The sequence below is a fragment of the Priapulus caudatus genome, unplaced genomic scaffold (assembly GCF_000485595.1).
Source record: "Priapulus caudatus unplaced genomic scaffold, Priapulus_caudatus-5.0.1 Scaffold857, whole genome shotgun sequence".
NCBI lineage: Eukaryota > Metazoa > Priapulida > Priapulimorpha > Priapulimorphida > Priapulidae > Priapulus > Priapulus caudatus.
Window position 1 is genome coordinate 117161 of NW_014577918.1, and position 1229 is coordinate 118389.

A 1229-nucleotide genomic window follows, 5' to 3' on the forward strand; every position below is an offset into this window, starting at 1 on the left:
GAATGAAGGAGGGAGGGAAGCAGAGAGGAAGGAGGGAGGGAGCAGAGAGGAAGGATGAAGGATGGAACTAGGGAAGGAAGGAGGGAGGGAAGCAGAGAGGAAAGAGGGAGGGAAGCAGAGAGGAAGCAGGGAGGGAATCAGAGAGGAAGGAGGGAGAGAAGCAGAGAGAAAGGATGAAGGAGGGAGCAGAGAGGAAGGAGGAAGGGAGCAGAGTGGAAGGATGAAGGATTGAACTAGGGAAGGAAGGAGGGAGGGAAGCAGAGAGGAAGGAGGGAGGGAGCAGAGAGGAAGGATGAAGGATGGAACTAGGGAAGGAAGGAGGGAGGGAAGCAGAGAGGAAGGAGGGAGGGAAGCAGAGAGGAAGGATGAAGGATGGAGCAGAGAGGAAGGAGGGAGGGAGCACAGAGGAAGGATGAAGGAGGGAGCTAGGGAATGAAGGGGTGTGTACTCACGCGAGAGAGGGTCTCCGACAGTGGCAGGATGCTCAGCTTGCTGCGATGAAAGTGTTTGCGGTGTTGCAGCACTAGTGAGAAATGTTCCGTCCTCATCACGGACAGCTTCGCCTGAAGGGAATCTAGCACGTCCTGTAGCATAAACAACGCGTGTATGATAGCACGTCCTGCAGCATAAACAACGTGTGTATGATAGCACGTCCTGTAGCATAAACAACGTGTGTATGATAGCACGTATTGTAGCATAAACAACGTGTGTATGATAGCACGTATTGTAGCATAAACAACGTGTGTATGATAGCACGTCCTGTAGCATAAACAACGTGTGTATGATAGCACGTATTGTAGCATAAACAACGCGTGTATGATAGCACGTATTGTAGCATACACAACGTGTGCATGATAGCACGTATTGTAGCATAAACGACGTGTGTATGATAGCACGTCCTGCAGCATAAACAACGCGTGTATGATAGCACGTCCTGCAGCATAAACAACGAGTGTATGATAGCACGTATTGTAGCATAAACAACGTGTGTATGATAGCACGTCCTGCAGCATAAACAACGTGTGTATGATAGCACGTCCTATAGCATAAACAACGTGTGTATGATAGCACGTATTGTAGCATAAACAACGTGTGTATGATAGCACGTCCTGTAGCATAAACAACGTGTGTATGATAGCACGTCCTGTAGCATAAACAACGTGTGTATGATAGCACATACTGTAGCATAAACAACGCGTGTATGATAGCACGTCCTGTAGCATAAACAA

General features: G+C 48.4%; 1 protein-coding gene across 1 annotated transcript in view; it reads right to left on the reverse strand.

Moving 5' to 3' along the window:
- Positions 1-1229, reverse strand: part of LOC106814027 (FERM and PDZ domain-containing protein 4-like) — a 21863-nt gene that overhangs the window by 7717 nt on the left and 12917 nt on the right. The window contains exon 3 of the mRNA XM_014818283.1: positions 453-584. Coding sequence (XP_014673769.1) covers positions 453-584 — 132 coding nt within the window. The remainder of the gene's footprint in view (positions 1-452; positions 585-1229) is intronic.